The sequence below is a fragment of the Candoia aspera genome, chromosome 6 (genome assembly GCF_035149785.1).
Source record: "Candoia aspera isolate rCanAsp1 chromosome 6, rCanAsp1.hap2, whole genome shotgun sequence".
Classification (NCBI taxonomy): domain Eukaryota; kingdom Metazoa; phylum Chordata; class Lepidosauria; order Squamata; family Boidae; genus Candoia; species Candoia aspera.
The window spans coordinates 81,501,436-81,519,648 of record NC_086158.1 but is presented as its reverse complement, the minus strand read 5'-3'; the positions used below and the strand labels follow the sequence as shown (position 1 = coordinate 81,519,648).

The following is an 18,213-nucleotide window of genomic DNA, read 5'->3' as shown; positions in this document are numbered from 1 at the left end:
ATATGTATTTTAAAAAAGGATGCATCCAAAGATCTGGATAATACATTTACTTGTGTTTCCTAAGAAACGGATTTCCATTTTTTCCCTTGTATGTGTGTGTATTTTTAGCTGTCTGAAGCTTCTGACAGGAGTTGTCTTTACTAAATTGTACTCCACTCTTCAAAGCATAAATGCCGGAAAAGAAGAAATAAGAACAAAGTAAGGAGTGGGAAAAGAGAAGGCCAAGAAGAAATAAACAACCAAACAACCAAACCAAAAACAGCCCAGCAGCCCTCATAATTAGCCACATGGAGACAACGGGGACTTGGAGAAGTTGCTGCTGCCTGGGGCTGTGGTCACCCTCAGCAATGATGCATTGCTTCCCAGCTGCAACCCAAAGGCTGTGAGGAGAGGAGGAAGGAGTCTGTAACACTTGGATTGCTTGTAAACTCCGCAATGTGGATATTTCTAAGGCTGATTGTGATTTCAGGAGGAAGGCGTATGAGCAGGAGAAGAAACCTGAGTTGACTCCTTCAGCGCTGTGGCTCTGCTCCTTCTTTGCAACTTTTTCCCATTGGTTCAAAAGAGCTTTTTCCTTCTTAAGTTTTTTTTCCCCTGTCCCTCTCTTACTCTATCCTCCACGTGGCTGGAAGTCTTCAACAGCTGCATCAGCACTCCCCATCTGTTGCCATGACAACCAGCATCTCACTCTTGCCCATCTCTTCCAAGGCACTGGCCAGAGTGTTAAGATCCCCATCGTCTTGGTGTTGAGCTTCCCATAAGTCCAAGATCACCCCTGTTGGGCTGGCTTTGGTGGCAAAGAAATTTAGGTACCTGGTCAGGAAATAAAAATAAGTCAGAGAGTAGGAGAGCTTACTAAGGATCACCTTTGATCTTCAGCATGTCCCTGAAACATCCTGTTCTGATGCCAGTGTTCACATAGTTGGAATAGTATCCTAATCAAATCCATATCCCTATGAAATCAGAACACTGAAATCAGAATGTTTTCAGGACTATAGTGGTTTTTGTAAGAAGGTCAGTAGAGAAAAATATGAGACTATAAAATGAAAATATTAAGGACTGAGGAAACCATGGGGTGAAATGTTTTATTTAAGTTCCATTTTTCAATAAATCAGCTTCCTAGTCTAAAACGTAACAACCAAATCACACTGACTTTAAGATTTATAAACATTATTTCAAGGAACATATGAAATAATTCTTGGTATACATCCAGGACTCCAGGTACATGTTGTTCAACTGGCAGTGCTGATGTGCAGCTCAAATAAACCCCTTTCAATTCAATAGGAATTACTCCCAAGTAATTGTAATTTTGGGCTGATGATGATGGTGATTTGGATTTATTCAGCCAGCCATCTTGCAAAGCAGCTCTGGTGGCTAATACAGCAAAAACATCAATATAATAAAAATAAAATAGCAAAAATAATAACAGCACATAAAAAAAACAACAGAAAAGCAAAGAATGGCAACCAAGGGTAAATGTATGAACAAATCTCATGCACTCAACTAGTTTATCAACTAGTTTCTATGTCTAATTTCCTATTTATTCCTTTTATTATTAAGTAAACTGATAAAATGTTAATAATTTAAACTGAGAATGCAAAATGGGGGAAGAATGGTCTATAGTGTTTCTGTCCAATTTTACCACTCTTAGGTTCTCTGAGAACAGATTTTATTATGTATGTGTTTATTTTCAGGGTTTCCATTCTGTATATCCAATAGGGTTTTGTTGCTGGTTTGTAAAGCTTAAAACGTGAAATCCATAAATGTCAATGACATTAAAACTTCCAGTACAGCTGTACAACTATAGTAGAACTGAATAAAATTCAACCAACAATTTTTTAAAAGGGCATAAACAAAGCCCTGATGGTCTCCAAATTGATCTTAAAATGTTCTTGAAACACCTGGAAGAATAAAAAAAATCTTTACTTGAGGCTAAAATGACTACAACGTAGGCTGCAGGTGAATTCTTTGGGACGGTGAGAAAGTTATTACTCAGCTGGGCAGCCATCTGCTGAATCACACTTGAGAGACCCTTTATTGATGTTGTTGGGGTCCAGATTGATAAGTATTGAAAGAGATACTATCACAGATAGTCTGGACCTGAACTGTTTAGAACCTTATAGCTCAAGACTAGCCTTTGAAGATTATACACAGATCGTTAATTTTGCTCAAGCAGGACTACTGAACTTAATCTACTTTTCCTGTCTTTGTACTAGTTCTATTTATGATTTAGAGGCTGCCTGACCCCAGATGCCTCTGGGCACCTTACACTTTAAAAAAGGAGGGAAAAATAAAATAGAAGAAGAGAACATGTACGTCAGGAGAAATATATCAAGGGAAAAAGAAGCCTACAGGTGCTCATAGCTACTCCAGGCCCTCCAGATGGATCCAGTTCTGACGATGTTCTCAAGGTGTTTGAATAAGCCTTCAGAACATCATCAGAGTTGGATCTATTTGTATCACTGGTTCTGATCAAAGTGGTTTTGTTCGCTCTCACCTCTTGGACAGCTCTTCCAGTTTAACACAGAAAGAACTGGCTCTACCAGTAAAACTTCACTAGCAGCTTCACACACCTCTTCAGTCCTGTAGGCAGGAATTCTGATGTTGGCAAAATGGGTAAAAGCAATTTAGGTGGCACCATAAGCCATTCATCACATCGTATAATTAAACCAAATTTTGCCATTCAAGTGAACTGTGTCTGAACAGTGCCCATGAAGGTCAGGGGCTCAAATGAGTGAACACTTTCCATGGATACTTACACACAAGTTATCAACTTCCTCGGCTGGTTTAATTCTTGTGGGACTATCAAAGCACTGAAATAAAACTCACCGATCCACGGAAAGCTTTTGAGCCAGGAGCCGCCAATCATTCCCTCTGGAATTGGGAGCATCGAGACTGTTGCAGATTTTCTGCCGTATGGACAGAGGAATCTTGAAGGCATGTGGTCCCAGCTGGGTTGTCAGGGCACTGCCAAGGTAGGCGCGCAAGGCATCAAAGGGGCTGGAGTTCTAAAAACAGCACAAAACAGAAGGGGATGCAGGCTCAGTGACCTAATTGGATGAAGATGGCCATTTTTTGTACACGATAAGCTCCATCTTATTATTTATGGATCCCGAGCTATCTCATAACCATTACGACTATCACTGACAACTATGGTTTATAACATGTGATAGAAAAAACAAACAATATTCTCTAGCCACAATTGGTCTGGGTCCGCTTTTAGGCAATTCTACAGATGGATGTTGAAAGATTCACCACTGTGTGAAATATAAACAGAAACCTCACATTAGCTGGAAGGTCCATACATACAACAAATACTTGTGTTTTGGTTTTTACTCACCTGGAACAATTGACAAACTTCTGGAGAAGTAGCACAAGAAAAGTTTAAAGGCCTGTGTCAGCTTCACATGTAAAAATGGCCTTAGTTCCTTCTTTCTAGTTTTGTTATGGCCTTTACACAGTAGTGTGCTGAAGCCGGCTTATACTGGCTTGTGAGAGCTGACTAAAGTTTCTGGAATTTTGCAAGCTGGTTGAGAGCAGAACTGAGCCACAGTGCCTAGCGTGTTGATCAGCTGTTTGGTGGCTAGCAACAATGGAGACAGCAGAGCCAGTTGTTAAACATTTACCAACACAACACTTCCCTTACTACACTGGCTGGGGTTTTCCTTCTGCTACAGAATAAAATTTTGATTTTTTTGGTGGGGGGCTTGTACTGGGCAAAAGGAGTCAGAGGCATTTGAGGAAAAAGCAGTCAGTAAAACGCACTTGAGAAACCTCTAACATGGATGTTAAAAACCAAACAATAGGAATGTGAAGGGTATCAGGTCTTAAGAATAAATACTATTGTTATTACTGCTGCTGCTATTACTACTACTATTCCCCTATGAACATTATTACTCCTGACAGAAGCAACCGTAGTGGGAAACACAAATCTGCATGTGACTGACCAAACAAACACCCATGATCTCAGAAAAATGGGCAGTCCTCGGGGACTGAGATTTAAATAATTATCCCCCTCTTCCTAGTCCTTGAGTTTTCAGGAACAGTTTCAGCAATAATAATTTTTCCAGAATTAAAATAGGAACAATGAGCCAGATGCTTAAGATTTCCAACAGCCTGTGTGAGCCAGATACCCAAGTAGAAAGAGTTGCATGATATAACAGGTTGCATTGTAGATATCCTACATAGCATAGGGATGGATGTATCGAAAGAGAGGCTAGCAGACAACAAGAAATACAGGATGATCTTCTTTAACTGATTGTATAATAGTAGTGAAATTTGGAGGGGTGGAAGTGGAAGTGAGTCATGGCTGAAATTAAACATCAGAGCAGTGTTCCTCAATCTTGGCAACTTTAAGAGGTGTGAACTTCAATTCCCAGAATTCCCCAACCAGCAGGCTGGCTAAGGAATTCTGGGAATTGAAGTTTACTCATCTTAAAGTTGTTAAGGTTGAGAAACACTGCATTAGAGGAAATGAACATAAACATTAGTGCAAGTTTTACCAACTGTATCTGGCCAATATAATAGTTCAGAGAAGTTATTAGGATCACTGTTAAATATCCTGTTCCTGTTGTTCTACACATTCATTCATTAGCCAAACACAGCTTGATTTCTTCTCTTATCTGAGTCCCCCTTGCTTACCTCTCCAAGTGTAATGTGTAACTGAAATATCTGCCCTTCTCCTTCAACTTGCCGAACACAGATTTTGCAGGTAAGTTCTGTAGAAGCTGGGCTGTATCTCTCAAGACTGAAGGTGCAGTGTAGTGCCCGTTGACTACCACTCCAGATGTGATAGAATGGGATTTCCTGAAGGAAACAGGAAAGTAACAGAAAAGATGAACAAATGTGCACGGCAGATGTCACCACACTAGAAATTTACAAATGGCTCATTTTTAATAAACAAACACACAAACAAATGAATAAACAATCTTGTGTACTTTCTCTTCCTTCAGGTCAAATACCAGGCAAGCAGAAAAAAGTGCAAGGTTTGGGCTCCTTATACTGTAGTTTGATTGGTGGGCTATACCTTGCTTACTAGATCCTAAATAATTACTCCCATATCTTACTTGTGGGCTCCCCAGTGATAACTGACTGGTCATGGTGGAAAACACTGTGTTGAATTAGGTTTGTTATTGGTATAACTCTACTGAGCTGTTCTGGGCTATAGAGGAGGGGAAATTTCAGCTGGACTTCACAACCCAGGCTTACAACATGGAGAAGCTGGGCATGGCACATCTTTTAGTGCACGTATATGGCACTGGGGTGCGGTGGGAGCTTAGATTCATCCTTGTCTTCCTTCCAGGTAAATACAAAGCATGAGTTTTAGTTCTATGGGAAAATGGAGAAGCAAAGGAACAGATGAAAACATGAAACATGGATGAGGGGGAGGACATGGCCGGCATGTTAGTTGAAGTCTTCCAGGAGAGTCAGTAACATACATTTCTGATCTTACCCATTGTCCAAGGTAAAAAAAACTTGTCAGGATCTTTGGCAGTGCCTAAAACTGAAAGTGATTCTCTTCCAAGCATGATTCTCACAGAATTTTCTTTACAAAATTTATGAATGGGATGAGGTTACAAGAATCCCACCAACAGAACTATTTCCCATTTAAAACCAAGATGTTCCCATGTGTATTACAGTGGAGAAGTCGGCCCTCTGGGGCCACTCCTAATCTGTTGATCAACTGATAGCTAAACCACTCACCTGATATTTGGCCAGGAGTTTGCTCCTCCAAAGTGAATGAGGGATGTCGTGAACTGAGAGGCGCAAGTTGTGATAACTGTCCTTAAATAGTAGAGGCTTAGGTTCTTCTAACAGATAGCCACCAAGAGTCCTTTCTAATTCAAGCACGTCCTATGGGACAAGCAAAACAAAAGCAAGAGCACCAATAAGTAAAAAGAAAGCAATTCAGTTGGGAAGGTGATACAGAGAAGGAAAATGAAATGACTTGTAGTTCATGACACCTTGGTGTATCAGTATGCCCTACAACAGCCTGCCTCAAAGCAGCATCTTCCAGATGTGCTGGGACTGCAGTTCCCAGGACTTCTGGCCAATAGGGCCAAAGGCCAATCCAACCTTGAAAGTTTCCAGCCCCAGCCCCACAAAGATGATGCCAGGTGGAAGAGGGCAGACCTAGGTGACTATCTGTATGACTAGGTTCCAGTTGGAGTTTTCATGCCCTTGGATTATCTGATATACATTAATTTCCCGCAGTCTATGAACTGCATCCTAGTATCTCTTTGAATAAGTAAATAAATTTGTGAGCGAGTTAATAGCAAAGTCTCTCTCTAAGAGTACTTGCCTTTGGCACTATTGGACACCAGGTAGCACCTCATACTCTGCAACCTTCTCTAATGCTCTAAAGCCTGTCAGTAGTCCACATGCTAAACTTAATTTAATCCCATCCAGCTATACTAGTACACTATGTTCTAACATGCCATAATTCAAACCGCAGGAAACATCAATAATCTCATTGGGTTTTATTTATTTCAACTGATTTATATAGTCTTCTTCATAATGCAGGTTTCTCCCTTACCCCTCCTTTAGAATTGCAGCATTTGAATAATAATGAATATAACAATAATGAAAACACCCATGTTATTCTTGCAATGTTGCATTGATGAAAGCTTTATTTGAAGAGCGATCAGGTAGAGTTCACTGTCTGAAGGCATTCTCCTCCATTCCTTACATATACCATTACAACCTTGCAATGCTAAGTGTTTTACATGCTACTTCTTGAGTCATATCCTTTATACAGATGGAAAAAGTTAATTTCCAAAGTTCTTTTTAAAGCTATTTTAACTGGTGGGGTAGGGTGGGAGTGGGAGTGGGAAGGTTGGATGCCAGTTGTGACATCAAGGTTAAAATGCACAACACAACAAGGACTGAAATACCAGCTTGGTGTTGATTGCTGGAACTAATCACTCTGGTTGGTAAAAAGGCAGATGGAGATTTATACTTCATTAAGAATGATGGGTCACTTTCATTAGGCATGCAAAGTGATGTTAATGTTATTGATAGGCTTTGGAAACAATTTGACAATAGGTATTTTCAGAGGAACAGCTAGGCAGTTTCTTGTGGTTTCTTCGTAACTGGCCTTTAAACTTTGATTACAAAGGAATTTTGGCTATGAAAAACCATAGGAAAGCCTATTCTAGACCTGCTTAACTTGTGACCTGCTATCATGGGCAGACTGGGTCATATACAAATGCAAATCAGAGTATGTGTTCCATGATTCCATAATCTCCAGATCAGTTATTGGAACTGGAAGCTGGAAGAGAATGTTGAAATGATAAATGATGCCATTACATTAATTAGATGAAGACCTTATGGAGAGGACTCTCCTATTTAGACCAGACCAGACCAAATCAAGACAGACTGGCAGTTACCCTCAAACAGGTCAGACTACTGGCTTATTTCCAGTCTTACAATTTGAGAACTTTTATCCAAAGACTGATGTGAAATCTTCTGCAGACCAAGAATGTGCTCAACACACCATTCAACTGCTATCTACCAATTTACACAGGAATTATGGATCAATTTTTGTACCTCTCTTAAACCCCAAAAAGCACTGCATTAAAGTGCACCTGAAATATCACAGTGAGTAGCTAATGCAGCCTTCCTGAACAGGTACCCTCCAGATACGCTGTTTACAGCATCCAGAATTGCCATCCATTACAGCATTTGGTCATGATGGCTTGGAATTCTGGGAATCATGACCCAACACAACTGGAAGCACTGGGGCTGAGAAAGAAGGACTTGTTAAATGTAAAAAGTCTGGTTAATCATTTGTATAGTCCCAGTTAATATACATTTTAAATTGATTAATCATTATCTTGTCTGCTTCAGTTAGATAACATGATAACATTGTTCAACTGCATGATAGAAGAGGGTATATGCAATATAGATTATTATAGGTTCTTGTCTTAAAACAAAGGCAGTGGAATAATGTGATTTTCAGCTCTCTTCTATGACTTTTATAACTTAAGAAGTATATCAAACTGGAAAACTCATCCCCTTTCTCAGATTTTCTTTGGTTGAAGAGGCTAATGACCAAAGGTGGAAAAGTCCTAGACTTATACTTACCTTTGCTGAAGAGTCCTGAGCAGAACCTTTAGGGGTAAGCCTAAGCTAAAGCTACAGGTGAATCTTCTAGGTTGTCCAGGGAACTTGGATACAAATTATAATTTGTACATGGTGATCCTGCTAGTATATATAGGCTGGTGTTATGGGCAACTGGGCTAAGTGGTCAAGGAAAATTATAGTGCCTATGGCTCCAGCAATGAAAGAGCAAAGTAGAACTAATTCTTCCTTCCTGCAGCCTTTTCCCCATCTCCCTTAGGCTGTCAGCTGTTTGACAAAACAATATTCCAAGACATTCATGTTCAGTTTAAGGAGTCGCAACATACAACTAGAGCATCATGCAATCTATGTTGGGATGCTGTTATTTTCCTTTCTTTCATCTTAATATGAATTGTTAATATGTGTATCAGGATTAGAAGTCTACACTTTATCATTTATCTAGGAAAAATGTATTTGCCATGGCAAAAACTATGAAAAAAAAAGAGTTTGTATTATATCTTCAAAATAGGACACAAAATAGTCCTTACGATACTTTCTTTTTCCTCCTGGGAGCCTCATGGAAAATGTTAGGGCTGCTCCCTAAGGAATGGGTTAAAGGAACTTATTATTGAAATCAAACTCTGGGTCACTTTTCAGCTCATTGCATCAGGCTGTTTGGCTCCCCTGAGTAACACGTTTCTAAGTCCCATTGCATGCTTGGATTACCAGCAAGCCCTCTTTGGGGCAGGGAAGTCCAAACTAAGAGCAAATGAGGCAGTTGGACAAGAAGTAGTGAGAAACCAATTTTCTTGAATAAGGTGTTATAGCCTTTTCTGAAATATGGGAAATCTAATGGTATAAGTCTAGAGTAGGAAACAGAGATACAAGCATTTCTTCAAGGTGTTCTTGGATATTTAAAGACGAGGATTCAAAAATGGGTCATATTTTGATGACAACCATGTCAATTGCCTGCATATGGAACATTATGCAAACACAATGCTTTTCTATGGAATACATGAGTCACCAAGTATATAGTAATCAACTGTAAAGAAATCCAACCACTTATAAGCATGGTGAACTAATCTTTAGTTTATGGAACACATTGCCCCCTCCTCCAGTCCTAATTAAAAAAAAATAGAACATTTGTTAGGATTTTAGATTCTTGGGAATTTCAGGAGATAAGGGTAGTTCAGACATAAATCTACATAATTGGATAGAATTCAAAAGAATTCTTATGCAAAATTTCCCAGACCTAATGCTGTCCACCTCCACTATTACAGATGTATAACCTAGTCCAGTGATACATAGAAAGGCAACAGATTGGGGAAGCTGGTCTAATAACTGAATTTCCTGTACTGAAAACTTCTGGGTCTGAATTGGTATGAAAGCCCTAATTATGATAACCTGTGGACAGATATCCACCTCTATTTCTCTCACTGAAGGACAAACTTAGATATACAGGTTACTTGACAAAACTTTTGTGTTGATCTTGTAGGCTTCTACATTTCAACTTCTGCAACATGATTGCCTGGCTGCTGGTGAGCTGAATAGTACATGAGAAGCCAAGGCAAAGATTACTAAAGCACAATTCCAATCACACCACTGCTGGTATGACCCACAGTAACCTTGCAGGAAAGCAATATGAGATGCACTCCCCCCCCCTTTTAATTACACATATGTCAAGTCTCAGTTAAAGCTGTGTGGAGCAAAAATCAGTTTTCTGCACAGTTTAAGATAAGCAACTCATCATTCAGTGTCATGAAGGAAAAATGCCCTCTATGGTCTGAGGATTTTCCTATCAGGATCAGAAATATGTTCTGCAACAGCTTTCCACAACTCGTTGTCCTCTAGGTGAGTTGTAATACAATTCAAGTCACACCCAGCCAGCTTAGCCAATGGACTAAGAAGATTGGAATACATTTGGAGAATATCTAGATGGAGGAGGCCATGCTGAATTCTAAATTACCCCCTAAATAACTGGGGAGAGAGAGGTTGGATGGGAAAAGTATTAATTGTCTGTGAACTATTTATGGATAGGACAGAGGACAGGGAAGGGGACAGAGGAAACGAAAACCTCAGCTATGCATTACCTTTAGAGCATCAGGTGTGTCCTCCAGGCAATATACTTTGAGATTGTATTCCAATGAGGTACAGAGGGTGGGAGCAAAGATGGCAAGCTGCAATCTCTTGATGGCCGACCTAGAATAGGATTCTCCCACAAGGACGTATGTTCCAAGCTGGTCTAGCAGGATATGGCAGCACTTGGGTTCCAACTGGCAGTAACAGGGTGTGTTCAAAGTCTCTTCATCCAGTGTCACAACTTCCTGGAGGAGGAAAAGTGGGTGAGGAGAGCAAAAACATAGTATGTTCTACCTGGGTGTCTGGTTCCAAGCCACAGACTTAAAAGTTTGCCTCCCCAACTATGAGGGCTGTACATATTGTGTCCTTTAAAATAGAAATGAACTGAATGTCTGTGATAAGAAAAGCTAAGTTGAAACATTTAATTTTGGAGTTCAGAAACTTTGTTGGCATTTCCTTTATTTTGAAGGCTGCAGTTGCTTAAATTTACTATGCAAAATGTGGTCTGTAATCTTTGAAGGGATATGTAGGAGTTCCCATTGTTCTTGCATAAATTTGGCCCTGCTATGCCCCTTGCCAGGAAGTCTTAATATTATTAAATAGATTATATAAATAGATTGCACATACTTTCTGGCTGCACTGAGTACTTCTGAGTAGAATGGAAATGTTAGTCTTTTCTGACTTTGCTTCCCCAGATGTGATTGGACTACAATCATGTTCATCCCTGAATATTGGCCAGGCTGGCTGAGGCAGTAGAAAACTGTTTCCCCTGTAACTACAGGTGATCTAGAATTGGGAAAGGCTGCTAAATACTAAGGAGGCAGGTTTTTTAAAGTAAAGATGATTAAAAATAGAAATGTGAAGCAGCAGTTCCTAATTCTGAACAACTGGGTTTAACAACATTAACTATTGAGAGAAGATCATTTATGTCTAATTATGATTCGATAAATAATACTGAAAAATAACCATTTATAACGCTTTGCAATGTAAAAATAAATCTTCAGTATCAAATAACTGAATTGCTCCACAGATGGATAAGCAACATACACTGAATTTCCACAACTGGAACTACAACTTTTTTTCTGTAAGATTTCACTCCAATGTCATAATCATCATCATCATTTACTTCTCTGGTAATTCAACTTACCTCCCAGTGTCCTTGGTGGGACTGGGTTTTCAACTGCAACATCCAGTCTGGGGAAGTGACATCTGCACTATGTGGAACAGTCAAGATGACTGGGCAGCATAAGAGCAGTCCTGTAGGACCACAGGTCACTCTGGGACTCAGCACTGTCTGCGTGCCTTCAGAGGGTAAGCTAGAGAGGACAAACGCATGATACTTTTGTTGGCTCTGTGGAACTGTTGCAGAGTAATCAGCCTGAAGAAAGCTTAGAACTGGCAAGATAATTTTGCACATTGGGACCTACGTACAAGAAAATCCCCTTGGATCTACCTGGTGGGCTAATATTTGAACATGTAAAGGCATGTGTGGGGGTAGGGAAGGCTGTTCTAAAATAACGTAATAATAGAAAGAAACCTTAACTGGATATGGTCCATATCACTTTTAGGCTTAGGCAGGTCAGAGTAAAAAACAAGACAAGATACATTATCTGTCCTACTTACAGAGTATTTTCTGCCTTGTTGATCATCAGATACATTTCATAGAACTTTCCCTGAGGAATTGCTCCATGTGGCACCAACAGACTCACACCTGAGAAAGAAAAAAATGGGGAATAGATGAAATAATCAAGAACATTTCCTAGGGCATCCATCTATCTCCATCTTCATTTCCATCTATCTGTCTACATCTATATGGCGCAATTCTTAACTCCACAGAATACTTTATACAACCTCTCCAATCTTCTCTTTCCTCATTATTAATACTCGATGACTGTGTTTGCCTTCCTGAACTGGGCTAGAGTAGGAAAGAGTCCAGGATAAATTGCAACTGACTCACCCTACAATCACTGCTGTCCCCAGTAAGCCTCCAAGCAAGCTCATAACTTGGCTTTTTAGCCATTACATTTATGTAGGAAACTGTCTAATTATTCCAAAGAAGCGAATATGGCTTAACATTGTTTTAGTAACTACATCTTTGATGGTGACTATACAGTAAGCACTGTCCCAATTATGCATAAGAATCATGCCTCTGCTATCAGTATTGTTTTTATAGCATTAGAGATAAACCCATTTCAACAGTGTACATGGTCATTTATTTTTCCAGTCTATTTGAAAGAAAGTCCATGGCATGGAGAAAGCTAGATTTAAAGTCTGGCAGTCAGAGATCTTTTCCTGAAGTTCTTATAATAACTGAAAATATCTCAACAACTGCATTCTCAATGTCTGAGGTCAATAATGGGCTGGTTTGAACCATACATCCCCTAAAAGAATATGGATCTACAACTTAGGGAAAAAGGTTCTATTTCTGGATTCCCAAGTAGTTGCTGCACTTGATACAGCTTCACTGGAACAGCAGGTACACCTCTTTGATTTAATATGTCAGTTGCATTCAGCAAGAACAGAGTAGTAATAAAATGCTGATCTCCAGGAAAGTAAACTGTCATTTAAAGTAAGAATGTAAGAATACTAGTACAAAAGTAAAGATTCAATTGGTCTCTGAGACCTCAGTGGAGTGTATTATCTGTTTAGAGCTGTCCATAGTTCTGAAATTCAAGGAGAACATCAGGAATCACCTTGAAGTCCTGAATCTCATTGATGGGGAACTAGAGGAACTGTGGAATGAACTTAAACAAATTGTTAAGGATGAATGTGAAAACAGACTGCCAAAGATGAAGAAACAGAAGAAGTCAATCTAGATGTCGGAATAAACTGTGGAAATTACCAAAAAGAGAAGAGAAGCCAAAGTCTTGTGCATGCTGGATAACTGTGAAAGTCAAAGAATACTAAAAAGAAGTCACTATGTGCTTCATTGATTATAGAAAGGTCTTTGATTGTGTCAATCATGTCAAGTTGTGGAATGTGCCTAGGAAAATGGGAATCCCAGAACTTCTAACTGTTTTCATGAGAAACCTATACACAGCTCAAGAAGCCACAGTACAAACAGAATATGGTGAAACACACTGCTCCAGGTTGGCAAAGGAGTGCAACAAGACTGTATACTCTCCCCTTATTTATTATGCTGAATGAATGAATGAATGAATGAATGAACGAATATATATATATATATATATATATATATATATGGATTGGAAGAAAATTAACATCGTTTTAATATTGAGGGAAGAAACATCAATAACCTGCACTATGCTGATGATACTACCCTGACAGCTGAAAATGCAAAGGAACTGTAGGCTTTAGTAATAAAAGTTGAGGTACACAGTGAAAAAATGGTACTAAAATTAAATATAAGGAAGAACAAACTAACAACAAGAAGTACAACAACCAGCCTTAGAATTGACAATGAAGATATCAAAGTGGTGGATAGCTTCTGCCTTTTAGGATCAACCATTAATAGTAAAGGAACAAGCAGTCAAGAAATATGCCACAGACTAGCAGTTGGTAGAGCAGCCATGAAGGCCTTGGAAAGATATTCAGATGCCGTGATGTGTCTGTACCTACAAAGATCAGAATCATGCAAGCCATGGTATTCCCTGTGACACTCTATGGAAGCCAAAGTTGGACTCTGAAGAAGCAGGATAGGAAGAATATGATGCTTTTGAACTCTGGTGTTGAAGAAGACCCCTAAGAATACTGTGGACAGCCAGTAAAACAAATGGATCATCAAACAAATCAAATCAAACCAGAGCTCTCATTCGATGCACAAATGCCCAGGCTCAAATCATTCTACTTTGGACATGTTACACAAAAACCTAGTTCTCTGGAAAAGGCTTTAATGCTGAGAAAGTTGGAGGAAAGAGAAGTGGGTGACCAGCACCAAGGTGGCTGGACTCATCTACAGTGGCAATGGGTACACCTTCGGAAGACTTGCTAAGGGTTGACACTGATTTAGCGGCACATAATCAATCAAACAATGGATCTGAAATAGCCTATTCTGTTATTCTCTTGGACTATGGCTTCATCAGTGTACTGAATCTTCCTCTTGGCTCATGGGTTGTCATTTTAATCAGAAGAAAAGCATACCTGTGCCAGGGATGATGAGCCTTCCTCCCAGACAGCCAAATGTCCCTGTGGCACTATTCCCAGGATCTCGAGGCAGAGTCAGAAGCTGCTGAGAGCCCATTCCCTTGTTCCTTAGATTCATGAAATGGTTATCCCTGTGGCTGTCTCCTTGGAAGGAGCCTGGGGGCATGGCTCCTAACAAGTCTGCCCCTTCATGCATCCCAGAAGAGGAGGATGCTGTAGAGGAGTTATACACTTTGATCTTGAGATTAGGGAGAGGGTCAAGCAATGGCGAGTTGGTCATGGGGATCTTGTCAGAGGAATCTTGCAAAGCATACATCGGACCACGATATACACCTGCATTGGCAGTTAGATCAGGCTGCACTGAAGGGTGGAGCAACTGGGGGGTATCTGCAAATGAAGGCAGAAAAATGTTTAATAGTCTGTAAGCATTTCCAATAAAGGAAAATGTAACGTAAGAAAAGTGCACATTAGATTATCTGCAACTATTTTCTTCTTGTAATAAGCTGAAAAAAACCCTGTCTGAATAGTAAATCAAAACTGAACCTTGATTACCATTGCTATGGACAATAATAATTTCTGCAGAGTTGTTACTATGAACAGAAAGGTGAGGTTTTAAACTGTGGTTATTGTGCTGATCAGGTAAACAAGCTACTAAATATTCAGTCATATATCTATTAACTTCATGTACTTCATAGAGTTTATGCCAATAACATACTCAAGCATATGCTTGGTAAAATATTAAAATACCCCATTTATATCGTATAATGTGTGTGCAAATGTTATTAGTTCAGACAGTATTGTTCTTATTTATGCTTCATTAGTTAAGTGCTCTAAATGGTTTTATAATATGTTTTAATTGTTGGATTTATTGTACACCCCCCAGTGTCACCTTGTGTGAGATGGGCAGCCATATAAATTCGATAGATAAATAAATAAATAAATCTCAGACATGGAAAATGTGGCAGAATTTGGTAGAATCTTTACATGCTAACATGGCAGACATTTCTGTGGGCTTGATTCCATTTCATCAGATGCACTGAATGCCAGTCTGATGAAATCAACTGGTCTGCAAATATTTATGCCGGCCCTTTTCTAATCTGGTACCTTTGGGATATATTAGGTTACATCTTCGATTATAATGTTAGCTATGGCGGTCCAACACATCTGGGATATCAGGTTGAAAAGGACTATTTTATTTCATATTTACAGTACCATGAGTTTTTTTTTTTTTCATGAAACAGGAGAACAGCAGCCATCACTTCAAATCTCAGATTTGACCTCTCAGTCAGTCAGTCAGTCAGTCTGTCTGTCTGTCTCAGAAGGTTCACAAATACCCTGAAGGTACAAAAGCACCTGACGGAAACTTCACGGGCAAGCAAACTGGATCTTACCATGTCTGGAAGTTTTGGAATTAACTGGGAGGAAGCCTCCTGTCAGTGCTGCAGAGGAGTCGGTTATGTCAGTGTCGAAGTCCCGGCAGTTTCGCCTATACACAACCAGCCCAACAGCCATCAAGATAACAATGAAGACAAAGATGGCCACCACTATGCCAGCATACAAAGCCACATCACCAGATGCTTCCAGTACTGGGGAGAGAGAGATTAGACAGAGTTTGTGACCTTCTCTTTGCTCAATACCTATTTTAAAGACCTTCAGTTAAACTCTGGCTATACAAACATATGAATCAGAAAACAAAAAAATCAAAATCAATTGCATTTCCCTGGTTCATTCTGACTTCTCTCAGGATTTTGGGATGGGCAATAAGGAAATAATGGGAAAGATGCTTAAACAAAAGAGGGGGGAGCCCTATGGCTTTCTTAATCACTTGACTTGCTGGTCTTCTGTCAGTTGGGCTTTCTACTTTGAGGCACTCAAACCTGATGGAAGAGGAGGAGGAGGAGCTTCTCCCAAGACAATGGGCTTGCAATTCAGGACTGTAGCACTAAGTAGGGTGTTTCCTATTGCCATTCTGCCCCACTTTCTGTAGGCAAGCTGATTCCATTCATCAGCTGAATGGCAGGAAGCAAGCTTTGATTTTCTGCTTCTGTGAACAGTAAGATACCGGGACTTGGTTCTCCACCAGCCAGCTATTTAGGTTGATTATCTAGTTGGCAAAAAGAAAGGAAAGAGAATTCATAGCTCTGTGGGCATGTGTTGTGGTACTATTCTACAGTAAATAGTTCGGCTTCCAATGGCCTGGACTTGGAAGAAGAAATAAACCAGGCAAAAACAAGAAGACAATCTTGTTTGGAAACATTAGGAAGAAGGAAAACATTAGAGAGAGACAGTCAGGAAAATAAAGCATGGTGCAATGTCTGTTATTCAAACAAGAATTGATGAATATAGGGTGATGGTGTGCAATTGAGAGGGCCACCAAACTGCCTCCTGGTAGAGATTTGGCCAGCTTCATCCCTCTTGGACTTTGTGAAGGTCTACTGTATGTGTTCTGCCCTGTATGAGGAAACTCCCTTTTCTTGTAATTGATGGTAGATCTTGGTGCTCTCTGAGCTTGGTTGTTTGCTCGCAGACATTTCATTGCCTGACTAGGCAACATCTACAGTGCTAGAAGGGAATGGGGTTTACTCCCTTTTAGCACTCCCTTCTAGCACTGAAGATGTTGCCTAGTCAGGCAACGAAACGTCTGCGAGCAAACAACCAAGCTCTGAGAGCAGCAAGGACTCCATGGTTCAACCCTGAGCTACAGATATTCTATTAATTCAAGGTAGGGTTTAGGGATGCATGACATTTCCATTTTTGGCTTTTTAAAATCTTTCTTGATCTTTTTCTTTTTATATGTATTCGGGATGGGAGGGCATTATTTTATATGTTGATACTATTAGCCACCTAGAGTCATCAGGAAGGGGAAGCAAACAAGCAAATAAAGGTAGCAAGAGCACTCAGCAAGCATTATCCTGCCTTGAACTTCAGAAAGGTCATACATGCACGAAAAAAGCACCAGAGATCTAAGGAACCAAATACACAGGGGTGATCATAGAACTGTTGAGTTGGAAGGGGCCATTGAGTGCAACCATCTGCTCAGTGCCAGAATCCAAATGAAACCATCTCCAGAGAAATAACAGTTTTCAATAGAGTCAATGGCCTGCTTTGTACATCATGTTAAGTCATTGTTTGGATGTGGCTTATTAGTTGTGGTATGACATCAACCATGGTTGCAAGTCACAAGAGTTGGGTCTGCACAATCAAACCACCAATACCAAACAAACAGAAAACACAAAGCATGAATTAGAGACATGTTTTTGAAACTTGGCAACTTTAAGATGTGTGGACTTCAACTCCCAGAATTCCCCAGCTAGCATACTGGCTGGGGAATTCTGGGAGTTGAAGTCCATACATCTTAAAGTTGCCAAGTTTCAAAAACACTGAATTAGAGCAATTGCTCTAATTAGAATTAAAAGCAATTGCTTCTGCAGGTTTCTCCTTGATAGCTCTGGTTAGAGAAGAAAGCAGCTTTTAGTCCTGAGTAGCTGAGCTGGCAATTATATTCCCTGCATATGTGTTTCTTTCTCTCCCCCTTTAATAACTCCTGACTTTCACCTTTATAACCTCCTTGCTCCCAAAAGTTTATTTATGCCAAAAACTTTTAGGTTTAAATTCAATCCCTGTGAATAAACCTGCCAATCAGAACCAGAAAAAAAGTACAGCACTTAATGCCAGTGGGATCTACATGTATACATACATTTTTTTTTCCAGTTGTGATCCAGTTTTGGTCATGTTCAAAATGTTACAAAGAGGCCTTATCTCACCATTATTTACCAGTTGATTTATTCCAGGCATGGCTAACAGACTAACATTCACATGACCTACCCTGATTTTCTTTTCCCCCTCTCCCCTTTCTTTTTCATTCTTCCTTGCTTTTCTAGATTTGTTTCGCCACAAGTGTCCTGGAGTCTCCTCTGTGAGGGAGAATATATGGAGCAGAACTAAGGAGACTTTTATGCTGCAATTATA

General features: G+C 39.8%; 1 protein-coding gene across 1 annotated transcript in view; it reads right to left on the bottom strand.

Moving 5' to 3' along the window:
• Positions 1-604: 604 nt before the first annotated feature.
• The window catches only part of UNC5B (unc-5 netrin receptor B), a 155,602-nt gene continuing 137,993 nt past the window's right edge, over positions 605-18,213 (bottom strand). Inside the window, exons 9-18 of the mRNA XM_063307836.1 lie at positions 15,636-15,830; positions 14,242-14,631; positions 11,764-11,851; positions 11,288-11,456; positions 10,152-10,385; positions 5,704-5,853; positions 4,642-4,806; positions 4,114-4,116; positions 2,830-3,008; positions 605-813 (exon numbers count right to left, since the gene is read on the bottom strand). Coding sequence (XP_063163906.1) covers positions 648-813; positions 2,830-3,008; positions 4,114-4,116; positions 4,642-4,806; positions 5,704-5,853; positions 10,152-10,385; positions 11,288-11,456; positions 11,764-11,851; positions 14,242-14,631; positions 15,636-15,830 — 1,739 coding nt within the window. The 3' untranslated portion in view covers positions 605-647. The remainder of the gene's footprint in view (positions 814-2,829; positions 3,009-4,113; positions 4,117-4,641; positions 4,807-5,703; positions 5,854-10,151; positions 10,386-11,287; positions 11,457-11,763; positions 11,852-14,241; positions 14,632-15,635; positions 15,831-18,213) is intronic.